The sequence below is a fragment of the Tupaia chinensis genome, unplaced genomic scaffold, assembly GCF_000334495.1.
Source record: "Tupaia chinensis unplaced genomic scaffold, TupChi_1.0 Scaffold000434_1, whole genome shotgun sequence".
NCBI lineage: Eukaryota > Metazoa > Chordata > Mammalia > Scandentia > Tupaiidae > Tupaia > Tupaia belangeri.
In genome coordinates, this window is record NW_006159939.1 from 233,306 (window position 1) to 260,762 (window position 27,457).

General features: G+C 40.1%; 1 protein-coding gene and 1 pseudogene across 2 annotated transcripts in view; both read left to right on the top strand.

Annotated features, from left to right (window-relative positions):
• The window catches only part of LOC102482275 (small ubiquitin-related modifier 1 pseudogene), a 7,250-nt pseudogene extending 4,051 nt beyond the window's left edge, over positions 1-3,199 (top strand).
• Positions 1-27,457, top strand: part of ST8SIA1 (ST8 alpha-N-acetyl-neuraminide alpha-2,8-sialyltransferase 1) — a 182,936-nt gene that overhangs the window by 96,116 nt on the left and 59,363 nt on the right. For both annotated transcript variants that reach the window (XM_027774438.1, XM_027774437.1), the window contains exons 3-4: positions 4,188-4,297; positions 13,733-13,825. In XM_027774438.1, coding sequence (XP_027630239.1) covers positions 4,188-4,297; positions 13,733-13,825 — 203 coding nt within the window. The remainder of the gene's footprint in view (positions 1-4,187; positions 4,298-13,732; positions 13,826-27,457) is intronic.

The following is a 27,457-nucleotide window of genomic DNA, read 5'->3' on the forward strand; positions in this document are numbered from 1 at the left end:
ACAGAGAGAGCTGGAGAGAGGGAAAGTGAGAAATCACCAACCAAGGGAGATGGCCACCCACAGTCTCTTCTCCCATCTCCTCTCTGGATTTTGGGCACACATACACATGCTCCTGGAGTGAGTTTAAAGCTGAGGGTCTGGGACTCAAAAGGCAGTCAGCCATAAGGGAGTCTAGCACCTTAACCACTTTGCTCCTGTTGGCCTATACATTGGCTTTTATAAAGCAAACTATTAGTTGAGGATGAGGCAACTCACACTTTTCAGATAAACTGTATCCAAATAGATAGACATGCAAACATACATGTATAACTCAATGAACTCAGATCAAGTTTTGTCCTTACCACTGAACCAAATCTGTCTATGTCAAAGTTGCCAGTGACTGCCATGCCAAGTCCAGTGACAATTTTGTTACCTTACTTAATCTACTAAGAGCATTTGATGCATTTTTTTCCCCTTCTTTTTCAGACACTTTAAAAAAATTAAACTTGGGCTTTAGAACTCTTCTGTTTTCTGTCCATCCTCATTCACCAGCTAGCCTCCTGACTTTAAATACCTATGATGCTCACTCCCAACTTTCTTTTTTTAACAAAAAAAATTTTTTTGAGAGGTTTTTGCTATAAGGCGCGTGTGCTCGCCAGACAGACAGAGAGAGACATAGAGACAGAAAGCGAGAAATCACCCCCCAGGGGGGATGGTCACGCCGCAATCCCTTCTCCTCCATTCTCCTCTCGGGATCTTGGGCACGCACGCACACACGCCCGGCGTGAGTTTTAAGCCACCAGGTCCGGGACATGAACCGCAGTCGACTACGTGGGAGTCCAGCGACATAGCCATTACGCTAACTGCTGGTTCCCAACAAAAAAATATTTTAAAAAAAGGTTTTAGACAGAGTTTGTTGTGTCATGATCCTTCTGTCTTAGTCTTGTAAGTAGCTGGAACTATAAGCCTGGTCACCAGGCTTAGCTATTTGGAGTGGTCTGAGAATTAAACCCAGCCCCACCATGTGGCCTGCCTGCCACCCAACAGTGCCCAGCCCCACCTTGAGGCTTGTCTGTCACTCAACAGTGCCCAGCAAACACTACTGTGGCTGTACCATGCCCAGTCTTCTATCTCCGGGGAAACCAGTTGCTCGATGCTTACTCATGGATTCAGCTGTGTAACTAACATTGCCACTTGAATGTCTAATGGGACTGCACCCTTGGCATGTTTACAATTGAGCTCCAGGTTATTCCTCCAAACCGGGTCTTCCTGTAATTTTCCAGAACTCGGTGGATAGCAAGTCCACCTTTACAGTTGCTCAAGCCAAAACCCTTAGCATTCTGCTCTTTTCTCTTACCTCAATTCCATTCTTTTCTCTTACCCTATTTCCATTGCATCAGCAAATTTGATCAGCTCTTCCTTCAGAAAATCTCCAGAACCTGGTTTCTTCTATCCACCCTCTACTTTCACCCTGGCCCAAGTCACCAATCTAGCCTGGATTGCTACAAGAGATGTAACAATCTTTCTGCCTATGACATCCTACAGCCTGTCTATACAGCAAAATAGAGATTGCTTCAAAACATGTCATAATATCACTTCTTTCCCCACTCGTCATTGATTTGATTCTCATCTTGCGTAAAACCCAAAGTCTTTATAATACCCTACAAGGCCCTACTAACTTGCTCCCCAGCCTCCCCACTAGCTAACTCTCTGGTCTCCTTTCTACTTCTCCCTCTCTTTCTTAGTCACCTCATATACAATGGGGCCTTTATGCTTTTTTCCCATCTGGGAATTCATCCCCCGCAAGTCTTTGCACCGGTGTTTCCTACGCATGTCTGTAGGGCTCAGCTCCTACAGGGGTCTGTTACACACCTCCTTGGAATCCTTCCCAATTTACCCCATTTAAATTGCAATTCTTCTTCAAAATTAACTCCTGATCCTCATGCAAATGCTTTCTTTCTCATCACAGCACCTGTCAGCACCTGACAAACTGTTCACTTCACTCATTCATCTTTATTTATTATCAGTTTCCTCCACAAGAATATGAGCAGACTTGGAGATGTTTGTGGAAAAAATGGAAATAAAGTATGAGTTTATTTGGGCACAAAAACATTTTGACATTCAGGCATAGTTTTTTCATAATACACATTTTTAATGATTTTTCAGAAGTCTCCGTATAGAGGTTCTATGGGAACAGGGATTCTCACTTGTGTCCCTGTCATCCAGGACAGTGTCTGACACATAGCAGGCATTTAGTTAATACCTGTGGAATAAGCAAACAGCTAATGAACATAAATACTTAAATCTTCATCTAGAAAGTTATAGATCTGCCTGATTTTTTTCAGTGTTGAGTCCATGTCCTCCTCTCAGTCATGACTTATAAAAACTGCCTGGGCATGCTGGAGTGCTGTTCATTGCCCTTCTCTTCCTGTCTCCCTTCTGGGTATCTTGCTCTGGAGTGTCTTGGATTTGTTCCTGTCGTAGTAATGCAGGAATTATTGACTCTCTGTTAGAAGATTCTTTGACATTACATTATAAGTACTATATCTTTATTAACACTACTTTTATACCTCTAGCTGTTCCTTTTTCTTTTCTTTTTTTTTGGAGAGGTTTTCGCTATAGGGCATGTGCGCTCGCCAGACAGGCAGAGAGAGACAGAGAGACAGAAAGTGAGAAATCACCCCCCAGGGGGGATGGCCATGCCGCAATCCCTTCTCCGCTCAGGATCTTGGGCACGCACACACACGTGCCCAGCGTGAGTTTTAAGCCACCAGGTCCAGGACGCGAACTGCGGTCGACTATGTGGGAGTCCAGCGACATAGCCATTACACTAACTGCTGGTTCCAACCTCTAGCTGTTCCTTTACAAACTAGAAGTCAAGGGAATGAAATTCTCTTCTTGTGCTACATTAAGAACCTACTTCAGCTCCAAATGAACACAGACACTCTTAGAATTTTTTCCCCCTGTTTAATTGCTTCATGACTATGTAAGACCTTGATAGGATATATTCATGGATTTATTCCATTTATTCTTTTGGTATAATCTATCTAATTTGCTTGAGATTTATCCAGAATGTTCTACTTAATATCAATATAGTTATTTCTTGCTCTAGTTATGTGTTAGATCTTCCCCCAAAGAACTCCAGCAGAAGCCTTCATTCGGCACACAGGAAATTCTGTACCTAGCAGTCTTGCTGACCCAGCTACAAGAGGCTCTGTGACGCATTTCACTTTCAGGGGCCAATGCAGGGTTTCTATATCCCATGGTACTATAAATAGCACATCAGGGAATGCTCAGGTCTGCTGAAAATTTTCTTTGCAGTGCAGGTCAGTATTTGCAGAAAGAAAGTCATAGGCTAACTGATTTGACACAGTCACTTGTTCCTTATGTCTCCTCAGTTCTAGACAGAACCACCCAGAGTGTTCTTCTGCTCATGTACATAGCATTTGCTCTCAGCAGATACCTCCATTCCTGTGTTTATACTGCCTTCCTCTGACTCACAATATCTAATGTACTCTTTAAGATGCATCTCAAGTGAGAAAGCTTTCCATAAGTCGGCCTTGTAGAAGTGCCTTCACAGTCCTGTATTGGATTGCCCATGCATTTGTGCAGCTCTCTCCTGTAGCGACCTCAGCACTGCATTTGCATTTGTTCCCCAGTCTGTACGTCCATGCTGTTTTCACCCATCTCTCCTCACATCCCACTTTGCGAGTCCTGGGGCCTCTGACATCTCTCTCCTTGCATCTTTTCCCAACGCTGTAGGAAATGCTCAGATACACTTGTTGAGTGAGTGGCCAATTGTGTAAATGAATACATTTATAATCAAGTGGGGGACTATAATTCATTGGAGTTTGTTCCCAGCTGAATGTCTTTGAAAATAATCCTCCTATGTTGGATTTGTGTTTTTCTATTTTCCCTAGCAAATACCCTCTACTATGTGTACAGGCCAGTGGGAGAGAAAGAAGTGGTCATATTTAAATAACACTTCAGGGACTATTTTTGTTTTTGTGTTTATTTATTTATTTTAATTTCCAAGGAACAGATTAGTTTGCTCTTTATAAACTTCTTGGCATCTTTCTTTCCACTTGCTCTTTTTTTCTCGGCCCAGTCTTTATTCAAATTCCTCCCAAGGGTCTGCTGTAAACAATGATTTTGTGAGAGGTTGTGTGTTCTTTGCAGTGAAAACCCGCCTTGTTTTCTGTTGCTAGGCAACCCCATTCCAGCTGCCATTGAAGAAATGCGTGGTGGTGGGAAATGGTGGGATTCTGAAGAAGAGTGGCTGTGGCCGTCAAATAGATGAAGCAAATTTTGTCATGCGGTAAGAGAGAGCACCCACAGTGCGGCCTTTGCCTGCCTTCTCTCCTTTTCCCCACCCCTCCCATCAGCCCCGGGGCCATTTGGAACTAGTCACTTGTGATTAATCAATCCTAATGTGCTCTTTAGCTTCCCTTCCAGCTCATAGACAAATGAGTTAAGGAAAGGGATAAGGGGAGTGAGAGAACAGGCCCTGAGAAAGGACAAGGCCAAGAAGGGCTCAGAGGAAGTAGTGATACCCACTCTGCCGTGAGTCAAGGCTGCAGAGAAAGCATGGATCTCGTTTTAGATTACATAGTCAGGTGATTGCAACTTTATAAATCACTCCTTCATTAAGGCCACTTCTCGATGAGTAGACATTTTAATGGGTTCATTTTATTTTCCATCTCTTTCTAGTGGTTCACAAAAGCATTTGTAAGCAGCAAGTAGAATTTTAAGAGGGGTTTGATCCCTTTGTGAGTAGGAAAACTGGAAAAGCAGTGCGGAGGGTGAAGGGAGTAACTCAAATGAAAGCAGTCTGGTCATGGGACTGAGAAAAATGGTGATGGGACCATGAGTTGACCCCCCACCCCCGGGAAACAGGGGTCCCTGAAGGTACAGGAATTGGTGAGACACACCTAGCCAAGGGAGTGACCCTCAACTTGTCCTAGCACTAGCCCAAGCTGAGCCTCCAGGTGTAGAAGCTAAGGCAGTGAGTGATTCGATCCACACAGGTTTGGGATCATCCCGGTGAGAAGGAAGAACACAGAGAGTGAGGGTTCTGGCTAGAGAGAGGGAAGCAAGGTGACTGAAGTCGAGGCTGGACCAGATGTGGGTTCTGAGATGTGTGAGGGAGGAAAGAAGGGGCCCAGGAGGAGGTCCTTCTGAGCTAGTGAGGCTGATGGAAATGGGGTATGAAGGAGCTAATGCCAGAGTGTAAGAGCAGACTGGGGATGACCTGGCTACAATCAGATGCACTGTGGAAAAGCAGACGCTTGTTATGGAGGAACTGAAGGAACGATGAGGCCAGACTCTGGAGAGTCTTTCAGGCAGACCCCAAAGTCTCACTGATGTGAGAATGACGATGAGTCAGGCACCAGGAAGCTCAGTGGCTAGGAAGGCCCAAGATAGTAGCCCACAGAGGGCAGAAAGCTGAGCAAGGGAGGGAGGATTCTGTGTTTTGTTCAGTTATAAGGAAAAATATGTAACATTATAGGAGTAGCAAAAGCTAGCTTAGAGATGGGGCCAGCAGGTGGCGTGGTGAAGGTGCTAGACTCTCACATGGCCGACTACAGTTTGAGTCCTAGACTTGGTGACTTATTTTCTCACTTTGCCTCTCTGTCTCTCTCTAGTCAAATTAAAAATATAATAATGATGATGAAAATGAAATTTAAAAATACTCTATTTTAACAAAAAGGTATTCAAAGAACATAAATATCTCCTGAGCTCTGTGCTAGTAGTAACCGTTAGACAACTTGAAAGAGTTTCAGGGGAAACCATGTGCCTGGAGGAGGGCCAAGTTCCTGGCAGAGGAGGAGAGTGAGGCTCCTTGAAGCACATTTTATCTCACTTGGTGAAGCCTGCAGCAGAATGGAGGTTATTCTTTATCATTACCTGCCTCTCCATTGCATTTATTTATTTATTTATTTTTGAGATATTTTTGGTGTTGGGTGCATGCGCTTGCTGGAGAGACAGAGAGGGACAGAAAACAAGAAATTGCACCCCAGGGGGGATGGCCATGCCACAATCTCCTCTCCTCTATTCTCCTCTCAGGGTTTTGGGCACACGCACACATGCCCAGTGTGAATTTCAAGCCTCTGGGTTTGGGACTCAAACCACGGTTGGCCATGTAGGAGTCCAGTGATGTAAATATTGCACTACCTCCTGGTCCCCACTTTTGCATTTTTTTAAAAAAGAATTATTTAATTAAATTGATTTAATATTATTATTTTTAGTTTGATGAGGGAGAGACAAGAGAAGGAGATAGAGAAAGTAAGAAAGTGAGAAAACCAACTCTCCAGGTCTGGGGCTTGAACTGTGGTTGGCCATGTGGGAGTTCCGAACCCTTAACTGCCATGCCACCTGCCAGCCCCATCTCTATAGCATTTTTTAAACACACCTCCCCCCCCACACACACACTTGTGCACACAATTGGAAAATGGAAAAAATAAAATATTTTTTCTCTTTTTTGTTTAATTGCCGGTGGGTGAGAGCATTCGCCAGAGAGACAAACAGGCAGAGAAAGAGAAAGACTGAGAAAGAGAAAGAGGGAGAAAGCAGTCCCCAGTGGGGCATGGTCACTACACACTCTGTTCTCCTTCAGTTATCCATCCTGTTGGAATTTAAGGCACACATACACATGTGCCTAATGTGTCTTACAGGTTGCCAGAACTCAGAGCCAAACCATGGTTAGTCATGTAGGAACCAGCTTTCGTGACATCTAAGCTATGGGGCTTGTTAAAAGAAAAATAAACTAATAATAAAAATAATTTAATAGAGTTTTATTGAGCAGATGTTAACACGATTTAAATTGGGCAGTTGTTTTTGACTTTTGGACAATTTTGGCCAGCCTCCTGGTCAACTCTGCATGTAAGATGGCAGAAAAGGAAATTGACGTGTGCAGTGAAAGGGCAAGTGTCCTACAAAGACGGAAGTGAGGAAGAGAGACATCATTGGTTGCATTCTGAAGTTCGTTTGTATTAACAGGGTTTAAAAGGAGGGATGTTTGTGATTGACTGAAGCCTAGGTGCTGTGATTGGTTGTAACCTGGCGACCAGCTCAGACAAACAGCCTAACTAACATGTTCTATTTCGGCCCATTTGTAGGACTGGAAGTGTGGGAGTACAGTGGCTGTTTTAGGCCAAAATAGTTTAACAGGCTGATCCTCTTAATTCAAGTCAATACATCTGTTTTGTGAACAGTAAAGTGGGCCTTTAGCTGGGGTGGAAATGGTGTTGAACAATTCTGTCAGGGCCTTGTGTCTTGGAGATGTGCTTGCTAGACAGGGGGAATCCCGAAGCAGACAGTAGGGGGAGCTGGAGCTTCTGAGCGAAAGTGCTGTCTGGGTTGACTCATTTCACTCCGGGCAGAACAGCCTTTCCCAAAGCTTGACTGTGGGAAAGACACTAAGTATTTCCACAGAGCTGTACGCAATAGGGAGAATGGCTTGAGAAGTGGCTGGAGAGGTTATTTAATTTTTAAGGAGAGGATAAAATCACCTAGACAGCATGGATAGAGGAGAACAGCGGAGGCCCTGGGCCAGCTTTGGGCTCCCTGAATATTGTGGCGTTGGATGAGACTGAGGAACCACCCAAGAACACGGAGAGGCGGGAGGACAAGCTCTTGCTCTTGATGAGATTTGTGATCTATAGTACATTTTATCTTTCTTGGACTCAGCGTTCTAATCCATATGAGGAAGAACAGACAGTTCCTCATGTCTTCCCACTGTGGCAACTCTCATTCTGTCGATGCCTGTACTGTATCCTTGCAATGCAGTTTATGTACTTCCCTTTGAATTTTTAAATTGTCCTGGAGTATAAGTTTATTGGCTTTTCCCAAAAACTATGTAAGGAAGAAGGAATAGGTAATATTAAACTCACAGATTCAGTGAAGTTAAGTGAGTTCGAGTAGTCTTAATACAATGTGGAAGAAGGCAGTATAGTAAGTGTACTTTTATATTATTCCTGAGTGTGTATCTGTGGGAATCATTGCATTTAGGAAGCTGGATATTTTAAACTTAGCCTAGAGAAGGTTTGATTTATGCACTCTTGGGCATTATCTAGTATGGTCACATTTATCACCAATAAACAAAAATAAGTAAGCCTTGTATAGAATCTGGTGTTGATATATTCAAGTTCAGAATTCACAAATGCCTGTGATTACACTGCTTTGCCGAATATTACACATAATATTCATATACTATGAGAGAGGGGCACCAGCAGATGTTGTAGTGGTTAGGGCACTGGACTCCCACATGGCCAACCACAGTTTGAGTCCCAGACCTAATGGTGGGAAACTCACACCAGTGTATGTGTGTGCATGCCCAAAACCCCAAGAGGAGAATAAGAAAGGATTGCAGTGTGGCCCATTTCTCCTGGAAGATGATTTCTTACTTTCTCTCTCTCCACCTTTCTCTATTTCTCAGTACGGGGGGGAGGGGGCACGTGTGCCCTAATAGCAACAAGCAGACTAACAAACAACTCTCAAAAAAAGTAAAAAAAGAATAGGAGGGAGGCAAGGCTTGCAAATTCAGAGAAGGGAGTGTTGTAACTGGAGTGGGTATGTCTGTGCCTCTGGTTTAGTTTGAAGAATGGTGCCATTTGCATAGCACATTTGAATTTTAAAATCCCTTATTTATGGTTTATAATATGGGAACAAAAAATGTTGATCAATTGTTTTTAAATTATTATTTGACCCATTTATAGATCTATTTAAAAATGGTTTCCTAATAAACATTGCAGGTGCACCATTAGAAAATTGCGATAAAATATATTCAAAATCAAATTTGGAGTGCATAAATGTGGATTAGTAAAAACACATGTTATATCTGGTCCTAAACCACAGAGTCTCTAGACAGATACAGTGGGAGAAGAGATTCCAGAACAGCCTTCCTTGTACCTGTGTACAGTAATGGGCCACATTACAGTTCAAAATGTCTTCTAGGACTAGGAGGTAACAATTCTGTAATTTTTTTTGCTTAGACGTTTTAAACACTTCTAATTTTCTATGTTAACCATCAAATTCCTGTGTCTCAAAGTAAACATGTATTCAATAACCAAAAACAACTCTTTTAAAATTATTTTTATTGAGGGAATCAGCTATTAGTGTAATGGCTATGTTGCTGGACTCCCACGTAGTCGACCGCGGTTTGTGTCCCAGACCTGGTGGCTTAAAACTCACGCCGGGCACGTGTGCGTGCGTGCCCAAGATCCCGAGAGGAGAATGGAGGAGAAGGGATTGCGGCGTGACCATCCCCCTGGGGGGGTGATTTCTCGCTTTCTGTCTCTATGTCTCTCTCTGTCTGTCTGGCGAGCGCACATGCCCTATAGCGAAAACCTCTCAAAAAAATTAATTTTATTGAATTTAATTTATCTGGAAGATCTTCAGGGACCAGCAGATGGAGTAATGGTTACATTGCTGGACTCCCACATGGTCGACTGTGGTTCAAGGCCCAAATCCAGTGACTTCAAACTCATGCCGGGTGCATGTGCATGTGCGCCCAAAATCCTGAGAAGAGAATGAAGGAGAGGGGATTGTGGCGTGGCCTTGCCTCCTGGGGCCGGGGCTGTGATTTCTCGCTTTCTATCTCTGTCTCTCCAGTGAGCACATTGCTCCCTCTAGCAAAAGTCTCTCTCTAAAAAAAATGGGGAGATCTTCAAAACAGAAATAACAATAACCATGTTTTGGAGAGGAACTGGGTAACTCAGGGACACAGTGAGAGCAGCATTTCAGTGCCTTTTGAATTACACTCGACTGCATGATTTATATGCTTAAATATATTTTTGAAATACAATTTAAAAAGCCATTTTATAATTTTTCTATTTAAAATTTCCTATCCACTAAGCCCATTCCCCAAGCACCCTCATTTCTCAATTTAAAGAACATTCATTTCTCATCAGTTCTGTGATCAGACCTATTTGAGGATCGTTGAGTACAGCTAAGACACTTCAGCCATTAATATCTGGTAATTGCATCAACAAATGATAATTCAAAGTTTGAACACTTTTATATAATTATGCCTTATTAGAAACAACTTCACTGCATGAAATGTGCCTTTTATGTAAATCTGTGTAATTGTCAATTTAGGAGTTGGGGAGGTAAAACTTTAATGTTCTTTTTCTGAGAAAAGAGTTATATGCAAGTGTCACAGATATTTGTAGTTAAAAAGAAAGTTTACCCAGAAAACCTCAAGAGTCTTTTGATATTTACATCAAAATGTATTGTTATTATCTTCCAGAGATGAATTTATAAAATATTGTCTTTGTCATTGAAGTATTTTTCTTGGTTGTAGGATATAATCAATATCTGCAAGTTTTCTGGCGTATGAGCTATGGAACACATAGAAAAGCAAAGTTTTACTTTTGGAAACCAATTAGTTTCATTTACTAACAACAAACCAGGCTGATAGCATTCCCTTGCAATAGTTAGAGTTTATCATTTTAGTAAACTATGATTGATTCTTAAATATTACCGAGGGCGGGAACCAGCAGTTAGTGTAATGGCTATGTCACTGGACTCCCACGTAGTCGACCGCGGTTTGTGTCCCGGACCCGGTGGCTTAAAACTCACGCAGGACGCGTGTGCGTGCGTGCCCAAGATCCCGAGAGGAGAATGGAGGAGAAGGGATTGCGGCGTGACCATCCCCCCTGGGGGGGTGATTTCTCGCTTTCTGTCTCTATGTCTCTCTCTGTCTGTCTGGCGAGCGCACGCGCCCTACAGTGAAAATCTCTCAAAAAAAAAATATTACCGAGGGCAATTAGATCAAAGCTTCTTTAAGAGACAAGTGTCCAAATTTTTGTCCATGTTTTATCTTGAAAGTCATTTTCATCTTTGCACAGATCAGTTAAATTATAAGACCACTCAGATGAGCCTGTTTTATCTTTTCCTTTTTTTTTTTGGAGAGGTTTTTGCTACAGGGCACATGTGCTCACCAGAAAGACAGAGAGAGACAGAGAGACAGAACGTGAGAAATCACCCCTCCCCCCCTTCCCCCCCACTCCTGCAGAGGGATGGCCATGCCACAATCCCTTCTCCTCCATTTTCCTCTCAGAACCTTGGGCACGCATGCACGTGCTCCCGGCGTGAGTTTAAGCCACCAGGTCCGGGACTTGAACTGCAGTTGACTACGTGGGAATCCAGCGATGTAGCCATTATGCCAACTGCTGGCCCCATATGAGCCTGACTGTTAATGCGTAAGCTCTCTTCCTCATGAACACACTCAGGGAACCACATGGGATAGGATATGACCACTAGACTTAGCTACCTCAAGAAAGGGCTCGGTGACTTGGGCTCTCCCCTGAATTTCCTATGATGTCCACTGTGTTTGCTCTCACTGGACATTCAGCCTCAGCCACTGACTAGTTAATTGATCTTCAGGTAACTGCCAGAAGAACTAGTGTCTCATTACCAAAGAGCAGATGAAAGGAATATTCTAAATGAAATGAGAGTTTTCTGCCTAGGATGCCCTGACGTCCTAGAAGTCACAGGGTAAATACAAGATGGTAACAGGGAGCTAGAGCTGAACAGTCCCATCTCCTGGAGGAATCTAGTAGTTGGGCAACTGGCAGAGACCTCAATATTTGTATATCTTTACTAACAAATAAAAAATGTTTTTGTTTGCTGAAGTCATTAAAAATTAGACCTGTCCTGGTGTGATTAAGAGTCGAGTTATATGGGTAGAGAGGAGAAATCAGGATCGGTAATAAAAGTAAACCTAATGAAGACTGTAGGCTTATTTGGGAAGTTTATTGATAATAATGCATAAATTATATTTCTGTGACATTGCTGATTGGTGATATTTTTGAGCTGCTATCACTTGTCAGTCATCAAGATAGGGAATTTTTTAAAAACATTTATTGGGACCAGCAGTTAGCGTAATGGCTATGTTGCTGGACTCCCATGTAGTTGACTGCAGTTTGCATCCTCAACCCAGTGGCTCAAACTCATGCCGGGCGTGTGTGCATGCATGCCCAAGATCCTGAGAGGAGAATGGAGGAGAAGGGATTGCGGCGTGGCCATCCTCCCTGGGAGGTGATTTCTCGCTATCTATCTCTCTGTCTGTCGCGTGAGCGCATGCACTCTATAGCAAAAACCTCTTCAAAACAAAACAAAACAAAACATTTATTTATTTGTTTGCTATGACTTTCAAGCTCTTGGGTTCAAGACTTGAGCCATGTGGGAATCCAGTGCCTCAACCACCATGCCACCTACTGACCCCAAGACAGGGATTTTTTTTTTTTTTTTTTAAGGAGAGTTTTGCTACAGGGTGCATGTGTCCACTCAAGAGACAGAGAGACAGACGGCAAGAAATCATCCCCCATTGGGGATGGCCTCACCATAATCCTCCATTCTCCTCTTGAGATTTTGGGCATGCATGCACATGTGCCCAGTGTGTTTTAAACTGCTGGGTCTGGGACTCAAACTGTGGTCAACTACATGTCCAATGACATGACCATTATGCCATCTGGTGGTCGGGATAGGGAATTTTTATACTTGACATCTTTTGGTCCTTACTTGACTCAGTAAAAGAAGCAAAGTCATCCTCCTCACTTTATGTAAGGAATAAACTGAGGCCAGGCAAATGAATTAGCTTGATTAATGTCTCATGGACAGAAAGCTAAGGGGCATGGATTTGCAATGGACATATTTTCCTTTGTAAACATTGTAAGGCATCGCGGCCAAAGACAACAACCCAGACAGAGGTGGTGTGGGGTGGCTATTTCCATAACCAGTAAAACATCACTTGTGTTCTTTTCCTTGGCTGAACTGGGATGGTGCAGAATTATTGTCCTTTGTGAGTGGTAAATCATTATGTATTCACCAGTAGCAGCCTATGCCGTAGCCACATATACAAGTCATACATACATTGATTTAGGTGAATAATATATAGCCCTAAATATACTGTTATAGTTTGAAGTTTGAGGAAAAAAAGAAAAACACAAACAAGTATCAGGTTGGAAAAGTCCCGACACATTTTTTGCCTAGAAAAACATAGATAAATACAGAGTGACTTTCCCAACGACCTAATAGAATTCCTCCTAGTCTGTAAGGTTTATGGACATCCAGAAAACACTGTCGATCCTGTTTCCTAACGTGCTGCACCCTGCTGAGCTCTAATTTTCAGCACTGTACTCCCTTTCCTATCTCCTCAAAAATATTTTAAGGGACCAGCAGTTGGTGTAATCACTATGTCGCTGGACTCGCATGTAGTCAACTGCAGTTCGAGTCCCGGACCCAGTGGCTTAAACTTACGCCAGGCACGTGTGCGTACGTGCCTAAGATCCTGAGAGGAGAATGGAAGAGAAGGGATTGTGGTGTGGCCATCCCCCCTGGGGGGTGATTTCTTGTTTTCTGTCTCTCCATCTCGCTCTCTCTTTCTGGCAAGTGCATACGCCCTATAGCAGAAAGAAAGAAAGAAAAAAAAAATACCTCTCAAAAAAAGAAAAATAAAAAAATATTTTGAATGGAATAAACACATTCTCATGACTGCCACTTTCCTTTCAGAGAACATTGAGAACATTTACCTCTCTACCTGACATTTCTTTCCCCTGAAACAGAAGTAGTTTTTATGACAGCATTTTGAAGATACTGATGGTTAATTAGTCATCTAATGTCTATTAAAAGGGTGAACGAGTAAAAATAGCTATTTGTGAATTGAGCTGGAATTAATAAAGTTCCTAATTGTGTCACTTGATTTAAAAGCATGCAAATCATTCTAAAATGTTTGTTCTCATTTCTCTAGATGCAATCTTCCTCCCCTGTCAAGTGAATATACTAAAGATGTTGGATCCAAAAGTCATTTGGTGACAGCTAATCCCAGCATCATTCGGCAAAGGTAAGGGTTTATGACTTCTTTCTGTGAGGAATTTAAGAGGTAGGCTTTTGAACTCTTCAGTATCTGAAAGGCAGCAAGTGTAATTCAGTGGGGGAAACAAAGAAGAAAACCATCTGGACAGGCGGGAAGGATGAAGAAGGAATCTGTAAATAAACTAGACAGGATTATGGGAATCTACACAGCATTTCATGCTTCCTCTGGGATTGTTTCTTGCCTTTAGAGATGGTAGAAATAACACCAGGATCAATTGTTTTGCTCAACAAAGTGGCACGATATCCTGCTTACTCATTGCTATTACTTTCTAATTTATTTGCTTCAGCCCCAGCTTATTGATTGGAAACTATGTATTGAATTAATATCAAAGGTAAAAACAAATGACCAGCCTACTACTTCAGCATGTATTAAAATACCAGCATTGTCAGAATGTACACAAATGAATGATGAGAGTGCATGCTGCTACATTACATTATGGGGCATTCAATCAGATTTGGAAAGCAGATGAAAAATTCTTGTGTTTTCTTGTTTTGTTTTGTTTTGTTTTGTTTTGAGAGGTTTTTGCTATAGGGCGTGTGCTCTTGCCAGAAAGAGAGAAACATAGAGACAGACATCCCGGGAGGATGGCCATGCCACAATCTCTTCTCCTCCATTCTCCTCTTGGGATCTTGAGCACGCACGCACATGTGCCCGGCATGAGTTTAAGCCACCAGGTCTAGGACTTGAACCACGGTTGACTACATGGTAATCCAGCAACATAACCATTACGCCAACTGCTGGTCCGGAAAAGTTCTTGTTCTAATATCAGTTCCAGAAATCTTGGCAGCTGAACTTCTGGGGGAGGGGTCTCTGTTTTAGGAAGTTCATCAGTTAGCTATCAACTCTCTAAGGACCGCTCAATGTAGAGATGAGTCTGTCTCTGAGGGAGAAGGAGTGTAACATTGCCCTAGATGTTCCTGTGGATATAACAATTAAGAGCGAATGTTCAGATGTTCTGGACCTAGGCACTTGTCACATCAGGAAGTCCTATGTAAAAGAATAGCACACATGTGTCATTTTATACACAACGTGGCATGACTTGTTTTGATTTATAAATCAGTATTCCCATAATCAATGTTTATTTTGAAAGATACTGTGAAATTACCCTCTCAAAATGTGTAACTTACCCTCTCTTCCATAATGGATAAGAGTCCCTGCTTTCTCATATCAAAAATAACACTCTATACTGTTAATCTTTCATTTAATTATTTTTAGAGGTTTTTGCCAGAGGGTGTGTATGCTCACTAGAGAGCAAGAGACAGAGACAGTGAGAGGGACAGTGAGAAATCACTCCCCAAGGGGGATGGCCGCACTGCAGTCCCCTCTTCCATTTTTCTATTGGGATCTTGAGTACGTAAGCATACATGCCTGGTGTGATTTTCAAGCCACTGGGTCTTGAACTTGAATCATGGTTGGCTATGTAGGAGTTCAGCAATGTAACCACTACACCATCTGCTGGCACTAGTCTTTCATGTTTTTAATCAATGTGTTGAGTGAAAAATGATGGATTGTCTTTACATAATTTGCATTTTTCCTGACCACAACAAGAGTGAAGGGGACATTGACTATTAATGTTCTATGAATTACTTCTTTATATTGAATATTTTTTGTTAGTGCTTGCTCCCTTTTAAAAAAAAGTTTTCCTATTCATTCATAGGAACTGTTTATGTTATGCATATGGTCTTTGCTATATATACAGCATATTTTTTTCTACTCTGTCACATACATTTTAACTTATGTCCTAGTGAAGTCTAAAATTGTTTATGCAATAAAATTTCTTAGTCTTTTCCATTCTGACCTTTTTGTAAAAAAAAAATCTTTCTTTAGACAATCTTCCTTACCCTCTTCTTCCACAATGAAAAAGTGTTAGCCTGTATTTTTCTGGTGCATTTATATTTTCTTTTATTTTTGTGTATTTATTTAATCTGTGATGCAGTTTTTAAGTTGAAAGAGAATTTTGTAACAATAATTTTATTGTTCTTTGACAAATGTATATGTACACTAGAAGAAATTAAACGAAAGATAAAAGTACAAAGAAGATAACCAAAAATTTATAGAAATATTCTTTGATTATTTAAAAAATTATAAATTTGTAAATACTTATAGAGTCACAGGAAACTGCAACAAGACAAAACAAAGCAAAACAAAACAAAACAAAAACACAGGAAAGTCTCAGTTCTATTTTCCCCAGTTTTCCCCAGTGATAATACCTTTTTAAAACCATAGTCTAATGTTTTGACTATTATTTTGAGTTGGAAATAAAATAAGTTTTAAGGAGGCTTACTTTTGTGTGAGTGTGTGTGGAAGGAAATTAAGCATTCAGCATATTACATCCAAGCTTAGGAGACTCTGTTTTTCTTCCTGAATATGTAGAATTGGGGGTTAAGATTTATTTTTTAGTGTGAAAAAGAACATTTAAAGGAAGATGAATTAGAGAAATGGAAGAATGGAAAGGGAGGGAGAGAGAACAAGAGAGCTAGATATTGTGCTTTGGAGGGAAAAAATATATGACTACAAATGTAGGAAGGAAAGGACCAAAAATTAAATATTAAAAAAGGAAAGAAATCCTATTAGTTAAGACTGTTTAACATGAAGAAAAAAGATATAAGAACCACTACACCATCTGCTGGCACTAGTCTTTCATGTTTTTAATCAATGTGTTGAGTGAAAAATGATGGATTGTCTTTACATAATTTGCATTTTTCCTGACCACAACAAGAGTGAAGGGGACATTGACTATTAATGTTCTATGAATTACTTCTTTATATTGAATATTTTTTGTTAGTGCTTGCTCCCTTTTAAAAAAAAGTTTTCCTATTCATTCATAGGAACTGTTTATGTTATGCATATGGTCTTTGCTATATATACAGCATATTTTTTTCTACTCTGTCACATACATTTTAACTTATGTCCTAGTGAAGTCTAAAATTGTTTATGCAATAAAATTTCTTAGTCTTTTCCATTCTGACCTTTTTGTAAAAAAAAAATCTTTCTTTAGACAATCTTCCTTACCCTCTTCTTCCACAATGAAAAAGTGTTAGCCTGTATTTTTCTGGTGCATTTATATTTTCTTTTATTTTTGTGTATTTATTTAATCTGTGATGCAGTTTTTAAGTTGAAAGAGAATTTTGTAACAATAATTTTATTGTTCTTTGACAAATGTATATGTACACTAGAAGAAATTAAACGAAAGATAAAAGTACAAAGAAGATAACCAAAAATTTATAGAAATATTCTTTGATTATTTAAAAAATTATAAATTTGTAAATACTTATAGAGTCACAGGAAACTGCAACAAGACAAAACAAAGCAAAACAAAACAAAACAAAAACACAGGAAAGTCTCAGTTCTATTTTCCCCAGTTTTCCCCAGTGATAATACCTTTTTAAAACCATAGTCTAATGTTTTGACTATTATTTTGAGTTGGAAATAAAATAAGTTTTAAGGAGGCTTACTTTTGTGTGAGTGTGTGTGGAAGGAAATTAAGCATTCAGCATATTACATCCAAGCTTAGGAGACTCTGTTTTTCTTCCTGAATATGTAGAATTGGGGGTTAAGATTTATTTTTTAGTGTGAAAAAGAACATTTAAAGGAAGATGAATTAGAGAAATGGAAGAATGGAAAGGGAGGGAGAGAGAACAAGAGAGCTAGATATTGTGCTTTGGAGGGAAAAAATATATGACTACAAATGTAGGAAGGAAAGGACCAAAAATTAAATATTAAAAAAGGAAAGAAATCCTATTAGTTAAGACTGTTTAACATGAAGAAAAAAGATATAAGGGCAAACAAAAATCATTGTTAGTACTGGTCAACATTTAGGCAATATTTCTATGTGCCAGGTTCTGTGTTCCTTGTATGACTTGCTTTATTTAATCCTCAGGACAATTGTAAGAGATAGGGAATATTTTAATTTATTTACTTTACAGGAAAATGAAGTTGAGACATGGGACGTTAGGAACCTGCTCATATGCATAGCTACCAGTAATCAATCCAGCCTTCACCCCCAGGCCTCTCTTATTCCAAGCCCATGCTCTTTTATTTTTTTTTTTTCAATTCATAATTGAGAGCATGCACATGATCCACAAAGGCGAAAGAGAGAGAGAGTGCGCGCGCGAGAGAGAGAGAGAGAGAGAGAGAAGGAGGGAGAGAAAGAAGTACCTTCCACAGGGCTCAGTCATGCCATGATCCCCTTTATCCAGTCCTCCATTCCACCAAGATCCTGAGCACACTTGCATGCACCCAGAATGTTTTCAGGTTGAGGGGGCTGGGGACTTGAACCAGGGTTGGTGGCATTCAGCTCCCCACAGTGGCTTGGTCAAAGTCTGTCTTTTTAACTGGTCACCATCACACTGTCCCATCTTCCCAGGTGATTGATCTATTACCCAAGTAGACAATAGAACTTTTATCATTGATAAGTCATTTTGGAAAAGAGAAAAGTTTCTTCATTAAGAAATATATATGTATATATTTTTCATATATTCATTGTAACACTGTTCTAGATACAAAATCAATATGTATATAGCAGTTCCATTTTATTAAATTATAAAAAATATTTCAGTTACAAGAGCATCAAATGTTATGGTAGACCTAAGAAGCAAAAAGTAAGCCTTCTATGAAAAATTTGTTAAATAGTATTGAGAGACATTTCAGACAAACCAAATTAAATGTACAGATATAACATGTCCATAATTGAAAGATTTAGTATTGTAAAGGCCTCAGGTCTATTCTGGTCTACCCAGATTGATCTAGAGACTTGTTGAAATTCCAATAAAGATCCTAGCAGTGTGCATGTGTGTGAAAAAGTGCATGTAAAACTTGATATATAGATTCTAAAAGTTATGTAGAAATGCAAAAAACCAAGAATAGCAAAGAAGCTCAGGAAGAAAAAATGGTTGAAAGTATTGTCCCCATCAAATTCTTTTTTAAGAGAATTTTTTGCTATAGGGCACATGTACTCAATGGAGAGACAGAGAGAGACAGACAGAAAGTGAGAAATCTCCCCCTTCTCCTCTAGTTTCCTCTCAGGATTTTGGGCACACATGCACACATGCCTGGCATAAGTTCTAAACCGCTGAGTTGGGGACTTGAACTGTGGTTCACTGCGTGGGAGTCCAGTGACATAACTACTATGCCATCTACTGGTCCTCCCATCAGTTTTTTTTTTTTTTTTTTTGGAGTTTTTTGTTTGCGATTCGGGGCATATTTTCTTTTGCTATAGGGCGCATACGCTTGCCAGAAAGACAGAGAGAGACAGAGACACAGAAAGCAAGAGATCACCCCCCAGGGGGGATGGTCATGCTGCAATCCCTTCTCCTCCATTGTCCTCTTGGGATTTTGGCATGCACATACATGTGCCTGATGTGAGTTTAAGCCACTGGGTCTGGGACTCAAACTGCAGTCAACTACATGGGAGTTTAGCGACATAGACTTTACGCCAGCTGCTGTTCCCCACCCCTGCCCCCTCAGCTTTTAAGACTTACATAAAGTTACCATGATTACAGTGGGGCTTTGATGCAGGAATGAATCAGTTGACTAGTGAGACCATATGGGACCTTCTCAAATAGTTAAACATATACAGTCATGCATCACACAATGATCTTTCCGTTAATGACTGACTGCATGCACTAATGGTCCCATAAGATTGTAATAGACCAAGTCATATAGCCTAGGTGTGTTGGAGACTGGGTTTGTGTAAGTACACTCTGTGATGTTCACTGTGATGAAATTGTCCAATGACACGTTTCTCAGAATGTATCACAGTTCTTAAATAATACGTGATTATACATCGATTGTGTATGTATATATGTGTGTATATATACACATACATATATACACACACACGACTATATGTACATATGCACATATTCACACACAAGTGCACACATATGACAGATGTATGACAGATTTAATATTGTAAGTCAACAAGGCAAGGACAACTTTCAAAAATGATGTTAGGAAAATAAGGTATCTGTATGCAAAAAAAAAAGTTAAATGAGACCTTTACTTATAATGTACACCAAAACTCATTTTCAGATGTTTAAGATCTAAATTTTAAAAGCAGAACAAGAAAGGCTATAGATCTTGTGATTTCTTAAATAAGAACCAAACAGCGCCAATTATAAGGAAAAAGATTGGTAAGCTTGGCTTTATTAAAATTAGGAATTTTATTCATAAAAAGACATGATAAAAATAGGACAAAACTCCCACATCGTAGAAGGCAGCTAACCAAGGACTCATATTCAGAATGTTTGAAGAACTCATTTGTATTTAAATAGATAGAAATTAATTTAATAAGAAAGACAACAACTTACTCCTTAGGAAAGTAAGCCAATGAGTTGAATCAGCACTTCAAAGAACATGTCCAAATAGCCAAGAAATGAATAAAAGTATGCTCTAGCTCATTAGTAATCAGAAAGATACAAATTGGAATCCTAACGAGATATTATTAAATATCCATTAAATTGGCAAAAGTTCCACCAACTGAGAATGTGGAACAACACGACGGGTTGGAGTGGATTTAGTTACAACCACTTTCGATGCGTTTTAATGTCATCTGGCAGAGCTGAAGATGCACATATCCTTTGCACCAGCAGTTCCACTCCTAGGTATATGCCACAGAGAAAAACAGAACCAATTATAAAAGAAAAATGTGTAATTATTTGTAGTATCTACAGAGTAAAAAACTTGCATGTGCATCAGTGGTAGAATGAATGGATAAATTGGGGTCTCTTCCCATGCTGGAATGCTTTACAGCAATGAACTATAACTACACACTATAAAATGAATGAATTTTACACGCCAAACATGTAGGAAAAGAAGGGAGTCTTTTAAAAATACAGCTGTATTTTATAGAGAATTAAAAATAAAGCCAATGAACAATACAGCTTAGGTAAATATATGTAGCAAGTAAAAATCAGCAGATGGTCACTCCTCAGGGTAGGAAGGATGTTGGATTGCAGTGGGGTACAATGGGGACATCTAGATGACTGGAAATGTGTTTGCTTGACCTGGCCATTGGTAACGTGGATATTCACTGCATAATTATTCTTTAAGTTGCATAGATACACTATTATAGATACACTCTTCTCTGTATATATTTCACAGAAGTGAGAAAAAGTATCCTAAATGATGGAGGACTCTAACACTTACAATTAAGTTTAGAGGTTCTCAAAATACTCTTTTGACACAATTGAATTTCAAAGAACTAGATATATATATGTACTGGAATATATATGTAAATATATGTATACTGAATATGATTTCTATATAAAAGGGATCTCAGTATCTCAAACATAAGGATTCAAAGGAATATGAGAGGTCTTCAAAAAGTTAATTGAAATATGTATTATGAAAATATGCATGGGTTTCAATTTCTTTGTACCAAAATAAACTCATACTTTAATTCATTTTCTCACAAGAGACATTTTGAAATCTCTTGGTGTAGTTATAGCTTCACCAGCACCACTAACTGTGTTGTAAAACTCTGTTAAAATTGAATGCACTATTTTTTTTAGAGAGGTTTTTGCTATAAGGCACACATGTTCACTGGAGAGACAGAGAGAGACAGAGGGAGACAGAGAGACAGAAAGCAAGAAATCGCTCTCCAGGAGGGATGGCCATGCCGCTATCCCTTTTCCTCCAGTCTCCTCTCAGAATCTTGGGCACACATGCACATGTACCTGGTGTGAGATTGAAGTTGCTGGGACCAGGACTTAAACTGCAGTCGACTATGTGGGAGTCCAGTGACATAACAGTTATGCCATCTGCTGGTCCCCCGAATGCCATGTTTTAACTCAAGAATGATCACCTTTAAATTTTTATAGAATCAATCAAACAGATATCAAATGCTGCAGACCTTTGGTTAAATACAGTTTAGAGTACATTAACAGCATCTTTGTCATAGAGCTAAAGTATGTACAAGAAGGGTGGTTGGCAAAGGGCAAAATTCATGTACGGAGATTAACTATATGAATTATATTCAAATATAGATGACAGTGTCACAGTATCATGGCACACTGAAATGGAAACAGTAAGATTCAAGCGAATAGGCAGTATGTTGGAAGATTATCTTATTTTTATTGTATATTTTATTCATATCATGCAATCATCTCTTAAAGCTATGCAAACCCAAGCTATTAGCAGTATCTTGCATTTTATGCAGCTAAGTATTAAATTCACTGGGCAAAGGTGTACAGTAGAAACACTCAGTGGTACTTATTTTCATAGCTGTCTTCCAAAGCCTTCACTGTTATATAAAAATATTTCATTGAGAGGTATGAGCACTATGACTTTTTTCTACAAAATTCTCTTAGAAAGCACCAGTAGCAAGATAAAACGGGTGTGAGAAAAAATTTATACATTTGTATCTCTGTGTATGAGATACATGCAAGGCAAAATAATTATGGTAATAAAAATAGTTAGTGGGCCAGCTGGTGGTATGATGGTTAACATGGCTGGATCCCACATGGCTGACTTCATGGTTTGAGTCCTAGACCTGGCATCTTGAGAAACACACTGGGCACGTGTATTTGCATGCCCAAAATCCCAAAAAGAGAGAGAAATGGAGAAGGGTCTGCAGAATGACCATTCTTCATCGGGGGGGGGGGGGGTTTTTTTTTTTTTCCTTTCCCCGTTTTTTTTTTTTTTTTTGGTTTTTGTTTTGTTTTGTTTTTCCTCTCTCTCTCTGGGAAGCATATGCAACTTCTGGAAAATTAAAGAGAAAAAATTATGGAAAGTAATATTTATTTCTGTATCTAAAAGAAATTCTCAGGAAGAAGGCGCTTTGCTATAGCCTTCGTAGGGTTATCATTTCTCTTGACTACACCACCCAAAACGAAAAGATTAGTTAGCGTGCCTGGGCTGTAAGATTAGAAAGGCCTTTGCAGTTGCATTCATCCTCTGCAATTTTTTTTTATTTTGGAGAGGTTTTTTGCTGTAGGGCATGTGCGCTCGCTAGAAAGACAGAAAGAGGCAGAGAGACAGAAAGTGAGAGATCATCCCCCAGGGGGAATGGCCATGCTGCAATCCCTTCTCCTCCATTCTCCTCTTGGGATCTTGGGCATGCATGCACACACGCCTGGCATGAGTTTAAGCCACCAGGTCGGGGACTCGAACCACGGTCACCTGTATGGGAGTCTAGCGACATAGCCATTAGGCTAACTGCTGGTTCCCATCCTCTGCATTTTTATGGAAGAGGAAAGGAGGTTTTTCTCGCATGGGAGCAGCAGCTGTTGAATCTTGAAACCCATTGCTGTTCTGTTTGTTTCTTTGGGCTTAGTAGGTAAAAGGCAGAAAGGATCCATTCATGGTATTTCCCTCCATCAATATACAGCCTTTAGCCCACTGGTTTTCAAATATTTTTGTTTAAATACTCTTTAAAAGAATTTGTAAAAATTATTATTCCCGTAATCTCTTTTTTTTTTTTTTTTGAGAGAGATTTTTGCTATAGGACACTTGTGCTTGCTGAAGAGACAGAGAGACTGAGAGACAGAAAATTAGAAATCAGCCTGTGGTGGGAAATGGCCACATCACAACTCTTTCTCCTCCATTTTCCTTTTGGGAACTTGGGCATACACATGCACACATGTCCGTGTGAGTTTTCAGCCAGCGGGTCTAGGATCTGAACTGCGATCAACTACGTGGGAGTCCAGCAATGTAACCATTATGCCATCTTCTGATCCCTCCTTAGTCATTTTTAAATTCTCTATTACTATTATTTTGGCATTAGGTTAAGTCGTGGCCAAGTATGGTTTTCAGTGCTGTATCTGTTGTACGTAAGTATACATTGTCAAAATGCCAGAAACGCTGATCTCTCTCTTTTGACGTGACGTGTTCTCCTGGCAGTCAGCACTCTGCCAAATTAATTTATGAACTTTTCTCAGAAATGACTGACTAACTTTTTAATTCAAATGGGTTGCCTCGTAACCCAACATAATCATCTCTCTTCTGAAACCTAATTATCCAACATATAAAATAAGGTATGGAGAACTGCCAAGAGTTATTTCAGGCTGGATAAAATAGACCTAGCCCCTTTCCATTTCTTCTAAAGATATTTTTGCTTTTTTTCAGGGACATTCCCTTAGAAGCTATGTATTGGGTCATCAGAAAAGTCATGACACATTTTTGCATAGGAAAACAGAAAAATATATCATGACTTTGGAAATGTTTCTTTGTTTGGTGGCTTAGTGGTTTTTACTGTTTGGGACAATGCATTGTTGTAATATCTGGGGTACTAGGGGGGGTCTGGCTTTATTTTGTAAAGTGGTAAAAGGAAAATTATTAGAGTAGGCTTTGAGAAAAAGGGCGTTCTTTAGACTGTCAGGTTATTCTTAATCAAATATATTTTGGAAAAACTACAGAAAGAAGTTGATCTGAAAGTTCATGGGGAGGAGGAATAGTAATGTGGGAGCTTCACAGAACAGTTGCAGAAGGGCTCATTCAATCAATATATTCTTTTTTAAAAATTATTTTATTTAACTTTATTTACTTATTTACCTATTTTAATTTGACCAGAGAGGAACAGAGTGAGAGAGAACAAGAGAGAGGGAAAGTGAGAAAGCAAGCTGCCAGGTCCAGGACGCAAACTCAGCCATATGGGAGTCCAGCACCCTTAACCACCACACCACCTGCCAACCCCTCATTCAATAAATATATTCTGAAGTTTACTCTAGGATGGGGAATAGAAAGTGAAGAGGTGGGACTCCAATCTAGAAGTTGCTCACTGTCAGCAGACATGCCCATAGTCTTAGTGCCTACAGGAGGGCTTCTGTGAATTCCAGAAAATCTTTCTGAAATTGTAAACAATTTTCTAACATGTGCATGTCTACTTTCTTCATCATATTATCCCCAAGGCTTCGTTGCTCACACAAGGTTTACTATCTACTGGCTTAGTCTGAGTCATTCTGTAGTAACTTAATGTAGGAATTAGATTTCTTAAAGCTGATTTCAGACTTTTTCAATAGAGTTGAAAACTCAATGAGCCATTTTGCCCATAATAGGAATTCACGATACTCCCAGGGATGAGCTGTATTTGGGCAAATAATTGTTAAAAGATAAACACTGAAAGTTTATTGTCCTATTGTGACACTTAGAGTCCATTTTTGAGGCTGAGTTAGGAAATGATTGTTATCAGAAGCCAGCTAATACAAGCCATGAGAGTGTCTGAACCTGCCCGTGTTGAAGTCGGTGTAATAGAGGACATAGGACAGCCATGAGGTCAAGCCTCTTCTCTGTGATCTTGGAACTTCAGCTTGTCTGGCACACAGAGCATGCACAGCCATCTATGGAATTAAGGAATAAGTGAACACATATATTTAAAAATCTCTCTAAACTGAATTTCTGTCTTGTCTATTAATGATTATTTTTGGTATTAATGAAAATGCTTTTACATTCTTGAACTGAAGAGATGACTTTTTGTAACAAATTTTTTTCCTTCTTATTTCTTTCCTTCTATTCTCTCTTTCTTTCCTTCTTTTCTTCTTTCCTTCTTTTCTTTCTTCCTTCCTTTTTTCTTTCTTTGATCAGAGAGTATGTACATTCTTCAGAGACACAGAGAGAGGAAGAAAGAGGAAGAAAGCACCCCACGATGGAATGTGGTCATTCTGCAGTCTCTTTCCTTCCATTTCACTATCAGGATTTTGGATACACACACATCCCTGGCATACTTTTCAAGCTAAACCATGCTCATCTGTGTGGGATTGTGCTCCCTACCCATAGCACTTAACCACTGAGCTATAGGGCTGGCCCTAGTAAAAGATATTTCAAAATGGTTATTAGTAGGGAACCAGCAGTTAGCGTAATGGCTATATTGCTGGACTCCCACGTAGGCGACTGCGGTTCGTGTCCCGGACCCGGTGGCTTAAAACTCACGCCGGGCGCGTGTGCGTGCGTGCCCAAGATCCCGAGAGGAGAATGGAGGAGAAGGGATTGCGGCGTGACCATCCCCCTTGGGGGGTGATTTCTCGCTTTCTGTCTCTATGTCTCTCTCTGTCTGTCTGGCGAGCGCACGCGCCCTACAGTGAAAATCTCTCCAAAAATGGTTATTAGTAGAATGATTGGTTAGGAAAACTTTAGTTTCTCTCTCTCCTTTTTTTTTGGAGAGGTTTTCGCTATAAGGCGCGTGTGCTCACCAGAAAGACAGAGACAGAAAGACAGAAAGCGAGAAATCACCCCCCAGGGGGGATGGCCACGCCGCAATCCCTTCTCCTCCAGTCTACTCTAGGGATTTTGAGCACGGACGCACACACGCCCAGCATGAGTTTAAGCCACCCGGTCCAGGACTTGAACTGCGGTCGACTACGTGGGGGTCCAGTGACATAGCCATTACGCTAACTGCTGGTCCCCCCCCCTTTTTTTTTTAATGACATGGACCCAGCCGCAGAGGCACAGGCAATAAGACACTGCTAACTGCTTTGTGATATAGAAGCTACATGGTAAGATTGGGTTCTGATCCCAGGTCAACCTGAACGTGCCAGTGGCTCATACACCTGTGATCCCAGCTGGCTGGAATGCTGGAGGGAGGATCACAACGCTGATGAGACCCTGTCTAGATTACCCTCCTTTCTCTCTCCTCCTTTCTCTCTCCTTTCTCTCTCTTCCTTTCTCTCTCTCTCTTCAAGTAAATAAACAAGTAAATAGACTCTTAAAAAGTTTACATGAATTAGGAAACGCAAAATCTTTTAGAACAAATGGAGGGAAAAACCATGGTGGAGTTAACCATTTTAAATTTGTAAGTACATAACTTTTAATTCATTAGGAGTACTTGATATGAGGTTTCAATATTTATTTTGAGGTTCCTGACAACAAGTATAACCTGACTAATCTCTTCCTGTCCAAGAAGAAGAGATTTTATCTATAGGCTATTATGTCTAATTTTGTAAAGGTTGTTGAGATGATGAAGATTAATCTCAGGGAGAACAAGTGCTTATTTTTATTTGTTGTGCTTTTTAAAAAATTATTTGAACTTCAAGAAAAATAACCTGAGTCCAAAAAGGTTATAGCAGTTTTTCCTTAAAATGACATCTGATTCATATCTCAGATTATGTTCCTAAAACTTCCATATCTCTTCTGTTATCTTGCTTCTTTTTTTCTTTTCTCTCCAAACTCAGAGCAGCTTATTAGCATTTGCACTGAGTCTTGGCAGTCATTGATAACCATTCACCCTAACATCGGCAGTGATACAAGAGAAGTAGAAAGCAGATGCTCAGATTGGAGGAAGAGATAGCAAGTCAGAGATAGAAGAGATCCCACTGAAAGGTTATGAACCTGCGGGGTTCATGTCTGCGAGACAATACCGTGTTACACAGGGGCAAAGAACTACAGGTTTGGGCTTTGAACAGCTTTCTCTCTCAATTCTAGTGCCAATTCCAGGAAGTGCTTCTACTCACTAGTTATGTCACCTTATTTAACCTCTCACCCTCCAATTGAAAATGGAATTACTTACCTTGAGTATTTAGAGAGTTATGAATGAGGTGATAGAACTGCATCCATTAGAAACTGTTCTGACTGATATCCAAACAACTACTCAAGAAAACTATCCTGTTTCAGTACATTTTGTTCTTGGATAAAATGTGTTGACTTGTCAAATTTAGGGGACTTTCT